The 21,477-nt window shown below is 45.4% G+C and overlaps 1 protein-coding gene across 1 annotated transcript in view; it reads right to left on the bottom strand.

Annotated features, from left to right (window-relative positions):
- The window catches only part of LOC139421431 (Na(+)/H(+) exchange regulatory cofactor NHE-RF1-like), a 37,871-nt gene extending 16,727 nt beyond the window's left edge, over nt 1–21,144 (bottom strand). Inside the window, exon 1 of the mRNA XM_071172330.1 lies at nt 20,228–21,144. Coding sequence (XP_071028431.1) covers nt 20,228–20,734 — 507 coding nt within the window. The 5' untranslated portion in view covers nt 20,735–21,144. The remainder of the gene's footprint in view (nt 1–20,227) is intronic.
- Nucleotides 21,145–21,477: the final 333 nt, after the last annotated feature.

Below are 21,477 nucleotides of genomic sequence, written 5' to 3'. Positions count from 1 at the left end.
CAGGGAAGAATCTCCGGGAGGGCACGGAATCTGTGGAATCTGCTGCACACACACAAACCAGGGCCTTCTCCTGGGGAGGAAACCGTGCTTCACTCCTACTGCATGTCCTGTGTGTGTGTGTGTGTGTGTGTGTGTGTGTGTGCACATTCAACCTCTCCACTGCAGGAAGGGAGTAATGGATGGAAGATACCATAAGAACAACAGTCACCTGCAGTGGTCAGCTTTTAAAACAGTCAGCCCAAACAGACAGTTTTACAGTCACCCCGCCTGCGCAATAGCCTGCGTCACATTCATTGGGCACTAAATGGGAGAAAACACAACCCAGCTTTGGCAGAATATAGGGAATACCCATAGAAAATGCCATGGTGTGCTATTGGAAAAATGAGGGTGACTGTCTGTCTGCCTCTGTATTATAAAAGTCTCCCACATGAAACCAATATTTGTTTTAGATTAGCTTAGCCGTGACCTGAGTTCAGTCTCAGGACAGAAATATTTGTCTAATCTTTTCACTCTTTATTTTGTTTTGAATGGTTCCCAGAACCTAGTTCTCTCTATCAAGGCATAATATTTGGAGAATGTGGGAGAGGAACGCTGGAAAGTAAGTCCAACTCGGGAAAGGCAGTTACTGGTTCCAAATTCTAAAAGGGAAGGGTTTGGTCATGGTAACCACTCAGGTGGGGGAAGATTACGGTGACCAACTATTACATAGTTAACATTCAATTCATTACATCATATTAAGCTTCATCTTGTTTTAGGAAATGAAAAATTCCTGTGGTAATTATATACTGTAAATAGGAACACTGTGTGCTACAACTCCTGAATAGTTGTTTCTAAGCCTAAACCTTAAACATCATGTTCCTTTAAAGCTCCCAGAGATCTCACATATGGGCACTTTGTGCTCCAATCACATTGAGTTCACTGACCTCTAAGGAATATCCACGCTCTCATCTCTATCCCCCACACCTACAAATCTACATCACCTTGTGTTGACTTCTATATGAGGAGGTTTCTAACAGTCATAATGTCTGGGGTCTGTGGTCCCACATATCTCCGGTCAACTGAGAAGCAACACCTCATGAATAACAGTTAATACAGGGAGAAAAACTGAGACAACAGTTACAACACAGTTAGTATTAACATTTATGTGAATAAATGACAAGGTTTTGCATATCCTGAATCATCAGAAATAACCATACTAGTAAGCATTTTCAAAGCAAGGGAAAGTATTGTGCTTTGTGGACTATTTGAAATGCTTAGGCATAGATTTGACATGCAGTGAGATGAAGATGACAACCTTTTCCATCATGAGGGGAAGTGCACCGCACAGAAACTGCTACTTCTTTCCTGAAGCATACTCTTCCCTCTGTAGTCAACTTCCTCACATACAAGAGAAATAAATACACAATACAGATACACACCCCTACAGTCCCACTGGTTACAGCACTCACATCTACCACACAGAAGACGTAGAAAAAACAAAGCCATTTTCCACCCTGCCCACCCCTTGACTGACAATAATGAGTTGGTTTGACTACGCTTCCAGTGTAAATTAGGGACGGTGTCTCATGGGTATTTCTACATGCTAGTTACCGAAACCATCAAGCAAATGTGACAGCACTGTTTTACAGCTACGAGGATTTAGAGGCACACAGGCGTACAGAGGCTCATCCCTTTCTAAAGCTGTGACTTACAGTAAGTCAGTGGTCGGAGCTGTTCTGACAGGTCATTGGCTGTCACCAGAGAGAATGATAGAGGACTCTAGTGCCCGGAAAGCCCCTTTTCGCAAGGGCAGCGCCATTGAGGACTTTCACCATTTTGAAGTTAAGGAAGGATCACATAATTCCATCCAGGTCATCAGGTGGGACCTGAGCAAACATTCCATAGCTGCAGGTGACAGTAAATCACCAACCTTGGCTTTATACCTGTTCAGACAACACACTCCAGGTGGCAGTATGCACCCTTTCAGTTTGTTTACCAACACTGAAGTAGTAGAAGAAGAAAACTGACTACTTCAAAATGGAGATGGCATCAATGGCGATGCCAGTGCGCTAACAGACGCCATAATGGGAAATGTCCTCTGTCATTCTCATGGAGGGACTCACTAACACCCTCTATATGGAGGTGACAGGAGGGAGGAGAAGCAGTACCTTACCAAGAACCATCTCTATCTTCTTTTTAGGGAAGAAAAAAATATTGCGATCACCATCATCTGTGGCCGACGACTGTGGACACGTGGGCTCAACCAGAAGCCCTAGTTTCATATGAACAAGTGGAACACTTTCAGTATGAACGAACACATTAACAAACCTTGGGGTCTTACTTGAAACTGACTAAAAGCATTTGAGTCATAATTCAAAACCAGGCTTTCCCTGACTGCCAATTGTGCCAGATGTTTTACTATGGCCTGATGCAAAAATAGAACAGCCATCATGTCATCGTCATCCAGTCCAAGTCTAGGAAGGAGACCTTTGGAGCAGGTAGGTCATTGGAGAGAATGAGACTTAGCATCCCCTGGTTCAGCCCATGTCTTCCTTCCTGCTACGTACCGGGCTTTCAATTGCATCTAACCTCAAGCTGAGACAGACACACTTCTTCTCTCTGTTTGCCTACACTCAAAATGTGTATGCCTATTATATAAATGTTTTAACAATACGAAACATACACAAACATCAATGACATCACACCTACCCAGACCCACCTGCTCACACCCCCTTCTCCAGCATCTGCATCCCTCTCATGGCCTCAAACGGCACCATCTTGTTTCTCTTCGTCGCCCACGCACCGTCAACATTTACATAATAAAGCAATTGACCTTTCTATTGTTTTAACGATGGAGGATTGGTTGATTTCCAGTTTTTAAGGATATACGTTTTTTCAAGAAGAGAATTGTCCAACCCATTGAATATCTCACTACACCCCCATACGCCATGTCTTGAAATATGGAGAGTAAATGTACATGGTAATACTTATGAAGGTCAACTTTCTAACTCCGTAAAATAACTTCCAGATTTATAGCATTCCCAGAAGGCACGGATTATTGAGTCACTGTTAGATTTACAATTAAGACATGACTCTGCTGTTGCGCTGTAGAATGTGAATTTCATCTGCATACACTCTACGGAGGACCAGAAAACCACTGTAGGCCTACTGCACACACTAACTAACCAGCCTGAACATGCTAACAAACCAACGCACACGCCAACAAGCAAACCTGTAAAAAGGTGCTATCTATAACCTAAAAGGGTTCTTCGGCTGTCCCCATTGGAGAACCATTGTATAACTCTTTTAGGTACTAGGTAGACCCTTTTAGTTCCAGGTAGAACCCTTTCCACAGGGGGTTCTACATGGAACCCAAAAGGGTTATCCTATGGGGACAACTGAAGAACCCTTTTGGAACCCTTTTTTCTAAGAGTGCAGTTTATCTACACACAACTGTTAACCCACATCATTAAGCCTGATATACTCAACTATCTGCAGCTGCTGGTGATGCTTCTTTCTTAATCTATCTCTTCTGAAAGTTACAGATTTGACAGCCCCCACCCAGAGCATGATATAACCCAGTTCACCATAACACACGACCCCCTCAGGAAGCAGTATATGCCAGATAAGGTACAGTATCACCACAGCTTCTGTTTAACTGGCACCACACAGCTGCAACACCTCAAACATACTCCCGACAAAGAACTGCCACTAAAACTGACTGACCTTGTTTATACCTGGGAGGCACAAACCAACCAAAATCACACCTGTCAAAAAAATAACACTTATTTCACTCTTTTGTAGCTGTTTTCAGTTCATACTTACCAGATATTAACCCATATTTACTATTTACCTAAACCCCTGTCAAGAGAGCTTCACTGTCTCTTCAGCACCTGAGTCAATGATTGACAGCAGAGATGTCATCCCATAAAAACCTGATCTGATGTGGAGAGCTGTAAAACACCATGATGAGCTCTAGTAAAATATATCAAAGGTTAATGATCTCAGGCAATTTGCATCGTCCATCCTCTCATTCTCTTCTCCTGACCATATTTAACACAGAGGGCCTTTCTAATGGAACACTAAGGCAGCTGTCAAAGTCACCACCTCACCAGCTTGAAAACAGCTTCATACACCATGCCAGCGGCTGCCACTCTGCCAGATGCCTGGTTCATATTTTCCCCATGTGAAGCCAGTGAAGGACTGAAGTGTAACTACTGTGTATTCACCAGGACATCATCATATTGTAGCCGGGTAACGTGTGTCATTATTACTACAGAATGCCAGGGTCTCTGAGTGACTCAACTACAGGGCAACATCCAGGAAAAAGGCTCATGTTAAATCATGTTATTCTTAAGCAGTAAGGCCCGAGAGGGTGTGGTACATGGCCAATATACCATGGCTAAGGGCTGTTCTTAGGCACGACGCAACGTGGAGTGCCTGGATACAGCCCTTAGTCGTGGCATATAGGCAATATATCACAACAACCTGAGGTGCCTTATTGCTATTATAAAACTGGTTACCAACGTAATTATTGCAATTTTTTGTCATACCCTTGGTATACGGTCCGATGCATTCAGGGTTTGAACCACCCACTTTATAATTCATGATAACGCCATACAAGAGATATTCTACTGCAGCTGTAATGGACAGAGAATGTGTCTTGCTCTGCCTGAAAGGCATTGGCTCTCGCTGAGTTTTCCATGCTGCACATGGCTGCATTTTGTGCCATCGATAATGTCCAAAGTCTAGGCACCCTCCTCTGCCACGCGCCCCGCAAATCATCAACCCAGGCATTCCGCACGCACTCAACAGTCCTCTATATACAATAGATCTGTCATGCAGTCAGCCCACTGCTACCACAGCAACTTTTAGGGCCTCTAACTCCTGGGCTTTTAATAAGTGGTAGAAAGCTGCGCAACACCCCTTGATCAGGTGAAAGAATAACCTCAGAGATGACAAAGTCAAAAGCTCCATGGTTACTCAGTGGAATAGGACAAATCCTTAGCCTCGTGATTGTCATGTGTAATTTTGACAAGAGCTTAGTTTAGTGACCCTTTCAAACCCCTGTAGGGGAGAGAGTTAATAAGTTTGACTGACAAACTCACTGTTGTAAACCTGTTTTTTCAGTCAGTGTGGCAGGGGTGAACAATGGTGCCCTACTGTCCAGTGGTGTAAAGTACTTAAGTAAAAATACTTTACAGTATTACTTTAGTATTTAACACTAATGGGTGGGTGTGCCCTGATTAGGTACTGAAGTGCCCAGCATCCCCAGACATCCTTTTCAGTCAAATCTCTAGTTCTGTCTCTTCTCAGGACACACATTTCCAAAGCAGCTGTCCCTCCTCCATCCCTATGGCTCTCTATCAGTGTGTTAGTATCAGTGTGTTAGTCCTACCCTATCAGGTACCAGGCCTGAGGAGTCAACATGGTTTATCTGTGAGGCCATGCTTCCTGACTCTGAACTCCATCCAACGAGTTGCAGGCACACAAAATGTCTCCCACATCCAACTGAGCCCAGCCCCAGAGAACCTGTCACTGCACAGATTGACAGAGACAATGATGAAGATTAGATCATACTGCTAGCTCAGAGGGGAGAGGAAAAGGGCTAGGAAAGGATGAGAGGGATGAATAAGTGAAAGAGAACGTTGTGACATCCTGTGTGGCGTCATTCAGGCTGTGGATGGTCAACATGTGACAAACATTTGCTCACACTTTGCTGTCAGACTGTAGTCAGCTTTGATAACATAACCAAGCTCACCAACACTGCAGAAACCAACATCATACACCCACGATGGTAGAATATATTATATCCCTGGCCTTTCATACCTCCATAGAAACCCTTTCAGACAGAACACACACAGTATAAACACTGCCTGTATGTGTTGTATAGTCTGTCCTGGTCCTACTCTGTGGTGTCATCGCTGGGCGCGGGTGACGGAGGGTGCGGCCATTTCTCTCATTGTCAAGGAGGGGTTATGAACCCTGAGGGGTATGGAATGAGAAATGGAATGTTGTAGCATTCTCCCCTCTTGCATCCCAGGGGGCTCCCCTCGTGAGGTCCACTTCCACCCCACCCTGACCTGGCCCTGTGTCGTGGCCTTAACTGTAAGAGAGACGGTGATGCTGCTGTTTTGGGCCAGAGTCACTCGTTCACTTCACTACAAACCCTCTACCATCCACTCTCTCATACACACACACACAAACCGCTCCTCAGCCAAAGCCACTGGGTCTCAGGAAGAGGGCCATGGTGGGTGTGAATGTATGGCCAAAGCTCCACCCTGGGCCCTAGACAAGACTGGAGACAGAACACACTGAGCAGAGCAGGAAGCCCAGTGACCTACAGTGAGGGACTTCCAATACACCTCTCTGTCCATGTGATGCCTACAATTAAAGGCTACTAAGGCCAAAATCATAAAGTCTGTATAATACATCTAAACCCTTATTAGAGAAGCAGATGTACGGGACTGACCGTAGAGCCTAGAGGGGGTGTGTAAGACAGAGTTAGTTACATAATACACTCACAAGCTCCTGAACTCTTACCCTCTACAAACAAATACACACACATTTACACAAGTTGACACCACACACAAGTTGGCACAACCTACATACACACACACACACACACACACACACACACACACACACACACACACACACACACACACACACACACACACACACACACACACACACACACACACACACACACACACACACACACACACACACACACACACACACACACACACACACACAGTATACAAATAAATGGATCAGTCTATTGAAACACAATGAATCCTGTGACCCTGTGTTTAGACCTCCACCCTGTCTCTCTTGTCATGTTGACCGTTTCCTCTGGAACACACTGCTCAACAAAGAGGAGGGAAGGAAAGGGTGACTCCCAAACATTCTCACACACACACACACACACACGTGATTGAGCAAATACACATGAAGACAGACGCCCTACACACGACCACACATCAAAAACAATGGGGTAATCGGGCTATATAAGTGATATACTGTAGTCCTCCAGTACCCCCAACAGCACACATTTTTGTTGTAGCACCAGACAAACTCACCTGATTCAGCTCATTGAAGGCTTGATGATTAGTTGTGTACTGTTAGAGATAATGGAGGCCTGGAGTTGGGAAACACTGCTCTAGTCTACCAGATTTGACCAAAGTTACAAGGAATGCCATCAACTACAGTAAGAGGTTTTGACTTTGACTTAAACAGCCCACGTTAGTTAGCATGTTATTCACTAGCATGAACAACACTTTACTGTGTGTATACTGTAGACCAGGGGTACTCAACTCTTACCCTATGAGGTCCGGAACCTGCTGGTTTTCTGTTCTACCTGATCATTATTTGCACACACCTGGTGTCCCAGGTCTCAATCAGTCTCTGATTAGAACTATTGAAAAAAAATCAGTGGAAACTGTCTCGAGGTCCAGAGTTGAGTTTGAGGGCTGTAGACTGTAGTAATTGTTGAGAAATTACAGTAATAAAGACTATGAGTTTTCATTGTGACCAGTAGAAGCAACTCATTGTGGAGAGAGCAGAAGAGGGGGATGAGAGTGGTGAGGGGGATGAGAGGGATGGGGGGGAGGGGGATGAGAGGGATGAGGATGAGAGTGGTGAGGGGGATGAGAGGGATGAGGATGAGAGTGGTGAGGGGGGTGAGAGGGATGGGGGGAGGGGGATGAGAGGGATGAGGATGAAAGTGGTGAGGGGGATGAGAGGGATGGGGGGGTGAGAGGGATGAGGATGAGAGTGGTGAGAGGGATGAGAGGGATGAGGGGGAGGGGGTCTGCCTGACTCTCTCTACCTCCAACAACAACAATGACAGGAAACCAGTCTAAGCTTTCTGGAGTCTATGTGCTGGCCAAGGCCCCAGGAAAAGATTCCCACAGAAGCAAGCTACGCTAATGAGATTGAAAGAGCGAGTCACAAACTAAGGTGTGGCTGCCCGTTTCCTAAAATATGTATTTTTATTTTACCTAGGCAAGTCAGTTAAGAACAAATTATTATTTTCAATGGCAGCCTAGGAACAGTGGGTTAACTGCCTTGTTCAGGGGCAGAACGATCTTGCAACCTTTTGGTTACTAGTCCAACGCTCTAACCACTAGGCTACAGTAGCCTAAGAAAATCAGGCAAGTCAGTTAAGACATAAAAAAGGAACTAAGGTCAGGCCGTGACAGTACCCCCCCCCCCCCCAAAAAAACCTAAACCCATAGGGGAGGGTCTGGGTGGGCATCTGTCCGCGGTGGCGGCTCTGGCGCGGGACGTGGACCCCACTCCACCTTATTCTGGGCCCACTTCGGTGGCGCCTTTGGGTCGGCGGCGAGGGTCGCCGCTCCCGGACTGGGGACCCTTTCAGAATGCCCCGAATAGATGGGAGACTCTGGCAGCGCCGGAGTGAAAGAGGACTCTGGCAGCGCCGGAGTGAAGGGGGACTCTGGCAGCGCCGGAGGGAAGGGGGACTCTGGCAGCTCCTGACTGACGGGCGGCTCTGGCAGCTCCTGACTGACGGGCGGCTCTGGCAGCTCCTGACTGACGGGCGGCTCTGGCAGCTCCAGACGGGCGGCTCTGGCAGCTCCTGACTGACGGGAGGCTCTGGCAGCTCCTGACTGACGGGAGGCTCTGGCAGCTCCTGACTGACGGGCGGCTCTGGCAGCTCCTGACGGGCGGCTCTGGCAACTCCTGACTGACGGGAGGCTCTGGCAGCTCCTGACTGACGGGAGGCTCTGGCAGCTCCTGACTGACAGAAGCACTAAATAAACTTTAGTTAGTGCTAAATACCATGCTAGAATCCTGACTAGAACCAACCAATTTGATCATATTACTCCAGTGCTAGCCTCCCAACACTGGCTTCCTGTCAAGGCAAGGGCTGATTTCAAGGTTTTACTGCTAACCTACAAAGCATTACATGGGCTTGCTCCTAGCTATCTCACTGATTTGGTCCTGCCGTACATACCTACACGTACGCTATGGTCACAAGACGCAGGCCTCCTAATTGTCCCTAGAATTTCTAAGCAAACAGCTGGAGGCAGGGCTTTCTCCTATAGAGCTCCATTTTTATGGAATGGTCTGCCTACCCATGTGAGAGACGCAAACTCGGTCTCAACCTTTAAGTCTTTACTGAAGACTCATCTCTTCAGTGGGTCATATGATTGAGTGTAGTCTGGCCCAGGAGTGTGAAGATGAACGGAAAGGCTCTGGAGCAACGAACCGCCCTTGCTGTCTCTGCCTGGCCGGTTCCCCTCTTTCCACTGGGATTCTCTGACTCTAACCCTATTACAGGGGCTGAGTCACTGGCTTACTGGTGCTCTTTCATGCCGTCCCTAGGAGGGGTCCGTCACTTCAGTGGGTTGAGTCACTGATGTGATCTACCTGTCTGGGTTGGCGCCCCCCCTTGGGTTGTGCCGTGGCGGAGATCTTTGTGGGCTATACTCGGCCTTGTCTCAGGATGGTAAGTTGGTCGTTGAAAATATCCCTCTAGTGGTGTGGGGGCTGTGCTTTGGCAAAGTGGGTGGGGTTATATCCTTCCTGTTTGGCCCTGTCCGGGGGTATCATCGGATGGGGCCACAGTGTCTCCTGACCCCTTCTGTCTCAGCCTCCAGTATTTATGCTGCAGTAGTTTATGTGTCGGGGGCTAGGGTCAGTTTGTTATATCTGGAGTACTTCTCCTGTCTTATCCGGTGTCCTGTGTGAATTTAAGTATGCTCTCTCTAATTCTCTCTTCCTTTCTCTCTCTCGAAGGACCTGAACCCTAAGACCATGCCTCAGGACTACCTAGCATGATGACTCCTTGCTGTCCCCAGTCCACCTGGCCATGCTGCTGCTCCCGTTTCAACTGTTCTGCCTGTGATTATTATTATTTGACCATGCTGGTCATTTATGAACATTTGAACATCTTGGCCATGTTCTGTTATACTCTCCACCCGGCACAGCCAGAAGAGGACTGGCCACCCCTCCATAGCCTGGTTCCTCTCTAGGTTTCTTCCTAGGTTTTGGCCTTTCTAGGGAGGTTTTCCTAGCCACTGTGCTTCTACACCTGCATTGCTTGCTGTTTGGGGTTTTAGGCTGGGTTTCTGTACAGCACTTTGAGATATCAGCTGATGTACGAAGGGCTATATAAATAAATTTGATTTTGATTTGACGGGAGGCTCTGGCAGCTCCTGACTGGCGGGAGGCTCCGGCGGCTCCGGACAGGAGGGAGACTCCGGCGGCTCCGGACAGGAGGGAGACTCCGGCGGCTCCGGACAGGAGGGAGGCTCCGGACAGGAGGGAGACTCCGGCGGCTCCGGACAGGAGGGAGACTCCGGCGGCTCCGGACAGGAGGGAGACTCCGGCAGCTCCGGACAGGAGGGAGACTCTGGAAGCGCTGGACAGGAGGGAGCACCTGGAGGGAGGAGACAGAGAGAAAGCCTGGTGCGTGGGGCTGCCACAGGAGGCCTGATGCGTGGAGGAGGCACCGGATGGACCGGACCGTGGAGGCGCACTGGAGGTCTCGAGCACCGAGCCTGCCCAACCTGTCCTGACTGGATACTCCCCGTAGTCCGGCAAGTGTGGCGGGGTGGAACAGACCGCACTGGGCTGTGCTGGCGAACCGGGGACACTGTGCATAGGGCTGGTGCCATATAACCCGGGCCGAGGAGACGCATTGGAGACCAGATGCGCTGAGCCGGCATCATTTCTCCTGGCTCGATGCCCACTCTAGCCCGGCCGATACGAGGAGCTGCGATGTAGCGCACCGGGCTATGCCTGCCCACTGGGGGCACCGTGCACCTCACGGCATAACACGGTGCCTGCCCGGTCCACCTCCCGCCACGGTAAGCACAGGGAGTTGGCTCAGGTCTCCCCCCCCCAATACATTTTTGGGGCTGCCTCTCGGGCTTCCTTGCCAGCCGTGTTCCCTCAAAGCGCTGGCTCCCTTTACCTGCTGCCTCCGCTCTCCTGGCTGCCTCCACCTGTTCCCATGGGAGGCGATCCCTTCCAGCCAGGATCTCCTCCCATGTGTAGGAACCCTTCCAGTCCAGAATGTCCTCCCATGTCCATGAGTCCATTCCACGCTGTGCAGCGTGGTACGTGTTCATGGTAGATTTAATAAAGAAACTGAACACTAGAACAAAAAAACAACAGAGTGTAACAAACTAAACAGTTCTGACACACAAAGACAGAAAACAACTACCCACACCCATAGTGGGAAAACAGGCTGCCTAAGTATGGTTCTCAATCAGAGACAACGATTGCCAGCTGCCTCTGATTGGGAATCATACAAGGCCAAACACATAGAAATACTAAACCTAGACTACAAAACATAGGATGCCCACCCCAACTCCTGCCCTGACCAAACTAAAACTGAGACATAAAAAAGGAACTAAGGTCAGGACGTGACAACAGGCCTGCCTGCATGTTGCTGCTCTCCAGGCAAAGTCTCTATGCTACTGTTCTCTACAGACTTCCTCCAAGACATGGAACACACACAACGGCCCCTCCCTGAACAGCACAACTCTCAGCCTACTAGTCACAGTTGATTTCATCTGACACAAGGAGGACTCTTTCTCTCCTGTAATTTGCCTTTAAAAACAGGCTTATGTAACCAGGCAGTCATTCATGAGGACTCCAGAAACACCAAGCTGACTGGCTGGCTGGCATCCTCCTCAGTCTCCCAGTGGAATCTCAATAGATCAAAGCCTCTCGGTTGATGTGGGCTTTCCTCAAAAGCAAATGGAGGGAATTAGCCTCACGCACACAAAACAATAACAACACAACAGATAAGATAGATACTGTGGATAGAAAATACACTTAGAGGCTCAACTCAAGGCATGCATCACACCCTTATTTTCATATTTTATCAGATGTTTAGAGTGGCTTTTAATGACAGATCCCATAGGATCGAGCCAGTATGACAAGACGCACCTAAATCTATTAACGGTGTAATAAGGGCAGCCAAAATATAACCTGTTGTGACGTGCTGGTTTACTGCATCCCTCCCCACTCCACTGCATTTTACAATGGGGGTTACATTTTACTGCAGGGAAAACAGAGAAAGCCCTTTGAATCCAATGGCTTGTGTGTGCAGTGGCCACGTAAATGGCTATCAGAGAAGGAATAGACAATCAAACTCAGGAGTGCTGGGAAAATTATCTCTGTCCTTGGTTTCTAACAACAGAGAAGACTGCAATTCCCGATTGCATTCTAAATGTTCCATCTCTACTTTCCTCCTCTCCATTGCTTCACACCCCTGTTTCTCACTTTGCCTCTCACACACACAGACCAACACTCAACATGGATAGCACACACCACATCAGTGTAACCAAGGCAACTCCTCCTTGGTTTCCGGAGAGGGCGTTCCTCTTGGTCCCCTCTTTTGTTTTTCTTCAAAGACAGGGACAGGCAGTAGCTAAAGACGTCAGTGAGACTGTTAAACCAACATGCTATGTATTCACCACCCTGTGTGTGTGTGTGTGTGTGTGTGTGTGTGTGTGTGTGTGTGTGTGTGTGTGTGTGTGTGTGTGTGTGTGTGTGTGTGTGTGTGTGTGTGTGTGTGTGTGTGTGTGTGTGTGTGTGTAATGTCACACTGACTGCATGGGCCAGGGTAGAGGAATGCCGGACAGGATGCAGACAGAAAATTCCTGAAACATAGTAATATCGTCTAAGCCTGAGTTGTAAAACTGCCAGTGTTCCAATATATAGGCTTACCATTTATGATCTTCTCAACCTTCAAACATTAAAGTAGTATTTAGTGTAATACATTTACATGTACATTAATACACAGTACATTTTTTCCATGAGCTTCAATTGCTCTAGTCTATAGAGTTATCTAATGTGATATTGTGGTCTGATGTACTGTAACATGTTCAACTGTTGAGGGGATCTGATAGATTGTTCAACATTGCACAACAGTATTTATGTGCCTTTATGTGGCACAAGTCCTCTACCTTCCACAGTCATGTCTGTCACCGGGCCCTTGACTGGGCCTCTGCCTTGTAGTGTTAACACACAGCACTGATAAGAGATGAGGCTGACGCAGCATTTAACTACCCTGTAGACTCACAGCCACAGCCAGGACACAGCAGGGCCTATAGGTGGGGTGGATTTGCTGTGTTTTTGGATATTGGGATGAAACATGGAAGTTAAGGGTGAGGGAAACAGGGTTCTCATAAGGTTTCTTAGATGACCCCCATTACCTTCAGAGATTAAACCCTGTTGGAAATCCTGCTCTTAATATTGATTAATGTAATGAGAGCACAGTGGGTAACTGCTTTATTGGAAGTGTAATGGTGGAGGAGTTTAAGTCAAACATGTCAACTGTATCCAGTACACATAGTATACACAGGATATGCAGGATGTATAGGAGCCCCTCGAGCAGCCCATAAGATGCTGCACATGTGTCTGGCTGGCTGCATCCTGTCCAACACATGAGTGGGCTGGTCATGGCTGGGCACTGCAGGGTATGGTAGTGAGACTGTTGTTTAGACTGTTATGGTAGCAAATCACTCAGCAGTGAGATTCACTCGTAGGCACATTGGAACACAAAGACCCAAACAGACAGTGCAGTGTCAGTGAAGAAGTCTGGGTTATTACGTCACAGCAATAGAGGAACCAGAGGAGGCTGGGAGAGCCCCAGGGGTAAACATCCGGGACACGGCGGGGGGCACAGATGTTCTGGAGTGCCCCTCTTTTCTTCAATGTTTGAATGAACCCACGTCATGTGCATGCTGTTAGCTAGAGGGTATTAAGAGGACGTGAAGACTAAATGTCGTCCCTTTAAATAATAAATAAAGTGAGAAACGACTACTGGACAATGTGAGGAGCATTTGAAGAGTTGATTTATCCACATTTGTTTTGTGGGGGTTTTTCACTAGAAATGATTGCTTATTGGTATCTTCATGTATGTGTAAAATATTACTGTTCTCAGATTAAAAAATATTTATACAGTGCCTTGCGAAAGTATTCAGCCCCCTTGAACTTTGCGACCTTTTGCCACATTTCAGGCTTCAAACAAAGATATAAAACTGTATTTTTTTGTGAAGAATCAACAACAATTATGAATCAACAACAATCATGAAGTGGAACGACATTTATTGGATATTTCAAACTTTTTTAACAAATCAAAAACTGAAAAACTGGGCGTGCAAAATTATTCAGCCCCCTTAAGCTAATACTTTGTAGCGCCACCTTTTGCTGCGATTACAGCTGTAAGTCGCTTGGGGTATGTCTCTATCAGTTTTGCACATCGAGAGACTGACATTTTTTCCCATTCCTCCTTGCAAAACAGCTCGAGCTCAGTGAGGTTGGATGGACAGCATTTGTGAACAGCAGTTTTCAGTTCTTTCCACAGATTCTCGATTGGATTCAGGTCTGGACTTTGACTTGGCCATTCTAACACCTGGATATGTTTATTTTTGAACCATTCCATTGTAGATTTTGCTTTATGTTTTGGATCATTGTCTTGTTGGAAGACAAATCTCCGTCCCAGTCTCAGGTCTTTTGCAGACTCCATCAGGTTTTCTTCCAGAATGGTCCTGTATTTGGCTCCATCCAGCTTCCCATCAATTTTAACCATCTTCCCTGTCCCTGCTGAAGAAAAGCAGGCCCAAACCATGATGCTGCCACCACCATGTTTGACAGTGGGGATGGTGTGTTCAGCTGTGTTGCTTTTACGCCAGACATAACGTTTTGCATTGTTGCCAAAAAGTTCAATTCTTCCACATGTTTGGTGTGTCTCCCAGGTGGCTTGTCGCAAACTTTAAACAACACTTTTTATGGATATCTTTAAGAAATGGCTTTCTTCTTGCCACTCTTCCATAAAGGCCAGATTTGTGCAATATACAACTGATTGTTGTCCTATGGACAGAGTTTCCCACCTCAGCTGTAGATCTCTGCAGTTCATTCAGAGTGATCATGGGCCTCTTGGCTGCATCTCTGATCAGTCTTCTCCTTGTATGAGCTGAAAGTTTAGAGGGACGGCCAGGTCTTGGTAGATTTGCAGTGGTCTGATACTCCTTCCATTTCAATATTATCGCTTGCACAGTGCTCCTTGGGATGTTTAAAGCTTGGGAAATATTTTTGTATCCAAATCCGGCGTTAAACTTCTTCACAACAGTATCTTGGACCTGCCTGGTGTGTTCCTTGTTCTTCATGATGCTCTCTGCGCTTTTAACGGACCTCTGAGACTATCACAGTGCAGGTGCATTTATACGGAGACTTGATTACACACAGGTGGATTGTATTTATCATCATTAGTCATTTAGGTCAACATTGGATCATTCAGAGATCCTCACTGAACTTCTGGAGAGAGTTTGCTGCACTGAAAGTAAAGGGGCTGAATAATTTTGCACGCCCAATTTTTCAGTTTTTGATTTGTTAAAAAAGTTTGAAATATCCAATAAATGTCGTTCCACTTCATGATTGTGTCCCACTTGTTGTTGATTCTTCACAAAAAAATACAGTTTTATATCTTTATGTTTGAAGCCTGAAATGTGGCAAAAGGTCGCAAAGTTCAAGGGGGCCGAATACTTTCGCAAGGCACTGTATATATAATATTCAAATGTGTTATTTAGAAAACGCTATACAGTCATGGCCAAAAGTTGAGAAATACATAAATATTAATTGCCACATATCTTGCTGCTTTAGATATTTTTTGTCAGATGTTACTTGCATACTTGTTACAAGCATTTCATAAGTGTCAAAGGCTTTTATTGACAATTACATGAAGTTTATGAAAAGAGTCAATATTTGCAGTGTTGACCCCTCTTTTTCAAGACCTCTGCAATCCGCCCTGGCATGCTGTCAATTAACTTCTGGGCCACATCCTGACCGATGGCAGCCCATTCTTGCATAATCAATGCTTGGAGTTTGTCAGAATTTGTGGGTTTTTGTTTGTCCACCCGCCTCTTGAGGATTGACCACAAGTTCTCAATGGGATTAAGGTCTGGGGAGTTTCCTGGCCATGGACCCAGAATATCGATGTTTTGTTCCCCGAGCCACTTAGTTATCACTTTTGCCTTATGGCAAGGTGCTCCATCCTGCTGGAAAAGGAATTGTTCGTCATCAAACTGTTCCTGGATGGTTGGTAGAAGTTGCTCTCGGAGGATGTGCTGGTACCATTCTTTATTCATGGCTGTGTTCTTAGGCAAAATTGTGAGTGAGTCTACTCCCTTGGTTGAGAAGCAACCCCACACATGAATGGTCTCAGGATGCTTTACTGTTGGCATGACACAGGACTGATGGTAGCGCTCACCTTGTCTTCTCCGGACAAGCTTTTTTCCAGATGCCCCAACCAATCGGAAAGGGGATTCATCAGAGAAAATGACCTTACCCCAGTCCTCAGCAGTCCAATCCCTGTACCTTTTGCAGAATATCAGTCTGTCCCTGATGTTTTTCCTGGAGAGAAGTGACTTCTTTGCTGCCCTTCTTGACACCAGACCATCCTCCAAAAGTCTTTGCCTCACTGTGCGTGCAGATGCACTCACACCTGCCTGCTGCCATTCCTGAGCTAGCTCTGTACTGGTGGTGCCCCGATCCCACAGCTGAATCAACTTTAGGAGACGGTCCTGTCGCTTGCTGGACATTCTTGGGCGCCGTGAAGCCTTCTTCACAACAATTGAACCGCTCTCCTTGAAGTTCTTGATGATCCGATAAATGGTTGATTTAGGTGCAATCTTACTGGCAGCAATATCCTTGCCTGTGAAGCCCTTTTTGTGCAAAGCAATGATGACGGCACGTGTTTCCTTGCAGGTAACCATGCTTGACAGAGGAAGAACAATGATTCCAAGCACCACCCTCCTTTTGAAGCTTCCAGTCTGTTATTTGAACTCAATCAGCATGACAGAGTGATCTCCATTCTTGTCCTCGTCAACACTCACACCTGTGTTAACGAGAGAATCACTGACATGATGTCAGCTGGTCATTTTGTGGCAGGGCTGAAATGCAGTGGAAATGTTTTTAGGGGATTCAGTTAATTTGCATGGCAAAGAGGGACTTCGCAATTAATTGCAATTCATCTGATCACTCTTCATAACATTCTGGAGTATATGCAAATTGCCATCATACAAACTGAGGCAGCAGACTGTGAAAATTAATATTTGTGTAATTCTCAAAACCTTTGGCCACGACTATATATCCATTGTTTAGTTGGAATGTTTGTAAACTGTGTATTTGACTGTGATATAGTGCCTTTTGAAAGAATTCACAGCCCTTGACTTTTTCCACATTTTGTTGTGTTACAAAATGGTATTAAAATTGATTGAATTGTTTTTTTTTGTGTCAATGATCTGCACAAAATACTCTAATGTCAAAGTGGAAGAAAAATCCTAACATTTGTACAAAGAAAATATGAAAAATAAAACAAGAATATATCTTCATCAGATAAGTATTCAAACCACTGAGTCAATACATTTTAGAATCACCTTGGCAGCGATTACAGCTGCCAGTCTTTCTGGGTAATTCTCTAATAGCTTTCCACACCTGTATTGTGCAACATTGGCCCATTATTTTCAAAATTATTCAAGATCAATGATTGGTGATCATTGCTAAACAACCATTGTCAGGTCCTGCCATAGATTTAAGCAGATTTAAGTAACTCAGGATTTAAGCCACTCAGGAATATTCACTGTCTTCTTGGTAAACAATTCCAGTGTAGATATGACCTTATGCTATAAGGTTATCGTCCTGCTGAAATGTGAATTAAACTCCCAGTGTCTGGTGGAAAGCAGACTGAACTACATTTCCTCCAGGATTTTGCCTGTGCTTATCTCCATTCGCTTTCTTTTTTTTTCCTGAAAAACTACCCAGCCCTTAACGATTACAATCATACCCATAACATGATGCAGCCACAACTATGCTTGAAAATATGGAAAGTGGTACACAGTAATGTGTTGTATTGGATTTGCTCCAAACATAATAGTTTGTATTCAGAACAAAAAGTTGCTTTGTCACATTTTTTGCAGTATTACTTTAGTGCCTTGTTGCAAACCGGTTTCTTATTTTGACTCAGTTAGGTTAGTATTGTAGAGTAACTACAATGTTTCTGATCCATCCACCGTTTTCTCCTATCACAGCCGTTCAACTCTGTAACTGTTTCAAAGTTACCATTGCCCTCCTGGTGAAATCCCTGAGTGGTTTCCTTCCTCTCCGGCAACTGAGTTAGGAAGGACACCTGTATTGTTGTAGTGACTGGGTGTATTGATACACCATCCAACATGTAACTTCAACATTGTAACTTCACAATGCTCAAAGTGATTTTCAATGTCTGCTTTTACATTTTTTTTACCAATAGGTGCCATTCTTTGCGATGCATTGGAATACCTCCCTGGTCTTTGTGGTTGAATCTGTGTTTGAAATTCACTGCTCGACTGAGAGGCCTAACAGATAATTGTATGTGTGGGGTTCAGAGATGAGGTAGTAATTCTAAAATAATGTTTAACACTATTATTGCACACAGAGTGAGTCCATGCAACTTATTATGTGACTTGTTAAGCAAATGTTTACTCCTGAACTTATTTAGGCTTGCTATAACAAAGGTGTAGAATAATTACTGACTCAAGAAATGTCAGCTTTACATTTTTTATTAATTTGTAAAAAATGTCTAAAAACATAATTCCACTTTGACATTATGGGGTAAAGTGTATAAGCCAGTGACAACAAATCTAAACTAAATACATTTTAAATGCAGGCTGTAAAACAACAAAATGTGGAATAAGTCAAGGGGTGTGAATCATTTCTGAAGGCGCTGTATGTGGCTGTAAGGCACTGTATGTGGCTGTAAGCCGCTGTATGTGGCTGTAAGGCGCTGTATGTGGCTGTAAGGCGCTGTATGTGGCTGTAAGCCGCTGTATGTGGCTGTAAGGCGCTGTATGTGGCTGTAAGCCGCTGTATGTGGCTGTAAGGCGCTGTATGTGGCTGTAAGCCGCTGTATGTGGCTGTAAGGCGCTGTATGTGGCTGTAAGGCGCTGTATGTGGCTGTAAGGCGCTGTATGTGGCTGTAAGGCGCTGTATGTGGCTGTAAGGCGCTGTATGTGGCTGTATGTGGCTGTAAGGCGCTGTATGTGGCTGTAAGGCGCTGTATGTGGCTGTAAGGCGCTGTATGTGGCTGTAAGGCGCTGTATGTGGCTGCACGAACTGTATGTTGCTCTGGACAAGATGAATACAATGTTAATTCTAAATGTTTTACATACAGATCTCACATAATAAAAATAACTCAATTAAATATTGATGTCACCAATGTATAATTTGTTCAGTTCTTTAATAAACAAAATGTTATTTGTTAAATGTGACTGTGTAAAACCTAGCAGTACTACTTATTTCTCTGAAATGAAACCATTAAGTTATAGATTTCTTAAAAATACATGTCTGTCAATGAACAACCTCATGACATGATGAGATAGTGAAAAAACACACCAATCTCTTTCATAAATTATTTAAACAATAAAAGCTACTTTACCAACATTTCTGAAAATGGATATATAGCATTTTGGAATGAAACTCTTCAAAGACAACGGGAGGTCATAATCAAGGACTAAGAAGTGTATTTTGATTTGTTTCTTGTGTTCCACTGTGGGTGCATTACATTGTGAGTCATGAAAACTTGAAGACGCCAGAAATATGTTGGATATGGTGTGTTCAAAGATATCTGCTTCAGTAAACCTCAAATTCTTTCTCTTCAACCCCAATGTCAAGTGTCAGTTCTTTTTCAAACCTCAGAACAACAACACAAAAAATGTTGTTGCCCTTTCCCACAAATGTGTGTGGTGTGCAGCAGCTTCACTGTCAAATTAACTTGAACTCGAGGCTGAAACAGGCTGTTTGTCCTACCTCTCTTAAACCCCCCTCCCAATACCTCTCACCACCACCCACAACAAATGTGCAGCCAACTGACTCGCCTACAACCTGCTATCTCTGCCAAAACTGCTACAATGAAGAGAGTGGGAATATTGGGCTTTGCAGCTGACTATAACATGTGTTATTCTCACAGTGCACTTATAGAAAAGGAGACTGAAAAGTTAAAATAATCTAATTACATTGCTGGTGAATAAATGGATGAATCACAAGAAACATCTCATTCGTTTAATTGAAATCCCTAGGACAGTGTCAGTGGTACTATTACGCAAACTGTAACTGAATCTGTAGTGTATATTTGCAGAATGTAGCTTACTGTGACCATCAGGCTACATCAATGACCCAAAATAAGAATTTCATTGATTGTTCAGGTTTTGCACTTTGGCACACTCACCTTCTCAGAGTTGATGCTCAGCTTTTTCTCAACATGGCTATGGAGCTCTACGTGGCCATGGAGCTCTCCGTTATTTTCCGGGATGGGTGTGGATTCTCTCGGTGTCCCGCATGGTGTCCCGTTCTCCTTAACGTCTTCGCTTTCTGACTCGTCGTCGCTGGGTAAAGGAATGCGCTCCGTGACATATTCTTTGAGACACTTCATCTTGTGTTTTTTCAACAGTTGCTCAGTGTCCTGGTCGACAACAATGAGCTCGAGCTGGCCCACGGTGGCTCTTATCCGGGACACAACCTGTTGATGGCTCTCACTCTCCACGTTCTCCCCGTTCACGAACACTAGTCGGTCCCCCGCGCGAATCCCAGAAGTTTCAGACGGACTGTCGGGCTCCACAAGCCGTATGAACTGCCCGGTCTTACCCTTCTCGCCGTGGAGATGGAACCCATAACCATTGTCCCCTTTCTCCAGCAGGCAGAGTCTTGGCCGATTATCTTCGCTTTTGCTGGGCATAGTTTCTGCTATTTATTTCACCAATTCAACCCGTTGCTTGTGAGAATTATCGTTCACTAGCTGGAAGTTGCCAAGAAAACTCAGTTTGGGATGCTGAGCACGAGTGGTACCCGTCAACAGGAATATCTCTACCGTTCTCAAGGAAGAGCGTCTGGCATCCAACCGTTCTGTTTATAAGGCGCCGTCCGTGGTGACTGGATGTCACCCGCAGTCGCAACTCACTTTCAAAAGCAACTCCTAAACTTTGTGCATACAGGGGATGTATGCCAACCCGAGATGTGTCGCCCAAACCTGAAGTTCTACTAACTATATGTATGCGTTGACTTTTCTCCAAAACACTATTCTCTAATCTGACACTGAATTAAACTCAGTAGACTACTTTATAAAGGTCAGTGACGTAGATGGAGAAGACAGATAGTAACACCAATCACTACTCAAATACTCCAGGCGGAGGGAGGCGCATAAATTAATGGTGCATGCATGCTATTGGCCCTAATGATCGACAAGTGCATGCGCAAAAATTATTGCTGCTGCTGCCATGTTGTGACATATGCATGTGGTCCTTCTGCAAACATATGGTACTGTATCACAGGAGGTTGGTGGTACGGTATCAACAACATCCAACATATGGTACTGTTATCACAGGAGGTTGGTGGTACGGTATCAACAACATCAAACATATGGTACTGTATCACAGGAGGTTGGTGGTACGGTATCAACAACATCAAACATATGGTTTCCAG

The sequence above is a fragment of the Oncorhynchus clarkii genome, chromosome 12 (genome assembly GCF_045791955.1).
Source record: "Oncorhynchus clarkii lewisi isolate Uvic-CL-2024 chromosome 12, UVic_Ocla_1.0, whole genome shotgun sequence".
In the NCBI taxonomy this organism is placed as follows: Eukaryota; Metazoa; Chordata; class Actinopteri; order Salmoniformes; family Salmonidae; genus Oncorhynchus; species Oncorhynchus clarkii.
This window is presented reverse-complemented; position numbering and strand designations above follow the sequence as displayed.